Raw genomic sequence first — 2,508 nt, 5'->3', positions numbered from 1 at the left:
AATTGCTGGCCTTTTACCTTAATCTGAAACTATTGTTGTTGTTTTTTACATAATTATTGATCCATTATGTGGAGGCGCAATGGCCCAGTGGTTAGGGCAGCGGATCCGCGGTCATAGGATCGCGGTTTCGATTCCCAGACCGGGCGTTGTGAGTGTTTATTGAGTGAAAACACCTAAAGCTCCACGAGGCTCTGGCAGGGGATGGTGGCGAACCCTGCTGTACTCTTTCACCACAACTTTCTCTCACTCTTACTTCCTGTTTCTGTTGTGCCTGTAATTCAAAGGGTCAGCCTTGTTACACTGTGTCATGCTGAATGTCCCCGAGAACTACATTAAGGGTACACTTGTCTGTGGAGTGCTCAGCCACATGCACGTTAATTTCACGAGCAGGCTGTTCCGTTGATCGAATCAACTGGAACCCCCGACGTCGTAAGTGACGGAGTGCCAACACACACACACACAATATTGATCCATTATCATTTTTAGAGCTAATCCTTTAGCATTTAGATTACTCTGTCAAATGTAATGTTTATTTATTCACATTGTTTTGAATTAATCCTGCATTATCTATGAAATGATTGCTTATTTTCAGAATGACATTGTAGAACGGGTGTGAGAGGCAGGATCTGATTAATCTGAACATGAAACTAGTATGTTTCGACCTGCTATGGCCAGTTTTAAATGCTAACATGTTAATCTTGTAATCATTGCAGGCATGACTATTTGGTAAGAAGCTAGCTTTCCAATGCATTGTTTTGGGTTCAGTTCCACTGCATGGCACCTTGGGCAACTGTTGTCTGCTATAGCCCTGGACCAACCAAAATTCTTGTGAGAGGATTTGTTAGATGGAAACTCAAAGAAGCCTGTTGTGTGTGTGTATTCATGTCATTGTTTGTTTCACCACCATTTAACAGTCTGTGTTGGTTTGTTTAGGTCCCCTTAACTTAGCAGTTCAGCAAAAGGAGACTTAAAGAATAAACACCAGGCTTATAAATATGAGTACTGTGATGGATTTAAGTACTGCAGTATGGCTGTAGTCCAATGACTGAAACAAGCAAAAGATGGAAGATAAACTAATTTGTTCATTAAAACTTGCTTCATTGTGATATTTTATTTTTATTGATTGCAGGTCGTGGTTGAAGCCGTTGGTGAAATCTTTCTGGAAAACACTACAGCATTTGTGTCAAATGTTGGTCATCAAAAAGTTTATCTCTTCCCTGTGAAATTGAGTCATCAGAAAAGCTTCATAGGTAAGATTTCCTGTTCTCTTGTTTTTCAACTCTTTCAGCTTCTTGTAAAACAGTGGTTGCCAAAGTGGGCAGTACTGTCCCTTCGGAAGCAGTAGATAGATCCAGCAGGCATTGAAGAAAAGTTGGGCAATAATAAGGTGGCCAAACGGGGGCAATGGATGTGCAAAAAAAGAAGAAAAAAGAGTTTTATTTGTGAAATAAACTTGTTTTGAATTGACTACAGAAAGTGGTCTATATTTGTGCTGGTGAGTGAGCGGGGTGCTAGGAATGTGGCCTGGGTGTCAAGTGGCAAAAGCCTAAAAAAGTATGATAAACACTGATGTAAAATGTTGACTAGTACAGAGAGATGTGACAGGGTGATGCTGTAGTAGGATGGTGAGAGTGGGGTGTTATACTAAGAGTAGTGAAGTTGAGCTAGGACGAAAGAATGAATTGGTAGAAGGAGAGATGTTACTTGGGGGAGGTTTGTAGCAGTTTATCGATAGGGAAACCAAGGGCTAAGGGTGAAAGATGGTAGAGTTGGGCAATGGAGAGAAAACCATGGAGAACTGACAAAATAGAAAATTGGGAAATTGAAAAAGGAAAAATGAAGAAAGAAAAACAAGAAAAAATATTAAAAATTTTTTTTAAATATTAAAAATTTTTTATATGAACAGTGAACTGTGAGGAGGTCTTTGGAAATCCTCAGTTGAGAAAATCCAGAAAGTTTTCTTTTTTTTTTTCGAATTTCCAAAGTTCAAAGGTTCAGAAGCTTCAAAAGTTCAGAACGTTTAAAAGGTTTAGTGGTAGATTGATAAATAAGATAGATAGGTAGATAGATAGATAGATAGGGAGATGGATAGAGATAGATAGATAGATAGATAGACAAACAGACATCCTAACCAATATCTTTTGTAAAATGTTGAGTAGAAATAAGCTGAATTGGAAAGCTTTCAAACGTACGCACACACACCCAAACCCTCATATATATAGGCACAGGCAAGGCTGTGTGGTAAGAAGCTTGCTTCTCTGCTACATGGTTCACCTTGTGGCACCTTGGGCAAGTGTCTTCTACTATAGCTTCAAGCCAACCAAAGCCTTGTGAGTGGATATGGTTGATGGAAGCTGAAAGAAGCCCATATGTGTATTTGCGAGGGTTACATTCCTAGAGCACCCGCGAATAATGAAAAACCGTGAGTATTAGACATGGTCCATAAAAATGCCTATAATGTCAAAATATAACGTAAAATATTATGTGTGTATATATATATATATATAT

The 2,508-nt window shown here is 38.9% G+C and overlaps 1 protein-coding gene across 3 annotated transcripts in view; it reads left to right on the top strand.

Moving 5' to 3' along the window:
* Nucleotides 1-2,508, top strand: part of LOC106869274 (nuclear pore membrane glycoprotein 210) — a 111,990-nt gene that overhangs the window by 89,209 nt on the left and 20,273 nt on the right. For all 3 annotated transcript variants that reach the window (XM_052968387.1, XM_052968386.1, XM_052968388.1), the window contains one exon: nt 1,130-1,250. In XM_052968387.1, the coding sequence (XP_052824347.1) occupies nt 1,130-1,250 (121 nt within the window). The remainder of the gene's footprint in view (nt 1-1,129; nt 1,251-2,508) is intronic.

Source organism: Octopus bimaculoides, chromosome 5 (assembly GCF_001194135.2).
Source record: "Octopus bimaculoides isolate UCB-OBI-ISO-001 chromosome 5, ASM119413v2, whole genome shotgun sequence".
NCBI lineage: Eukaryota > Metazoa > Mollusca > Cephalopoda > Octopoda > Octopodidae > Octopus > Octopus bimaculoides.
Note: the sequence above shows the minus strand (reverse complement) of the source record. Positions and strands in the feature narration are given on the sequence as shown.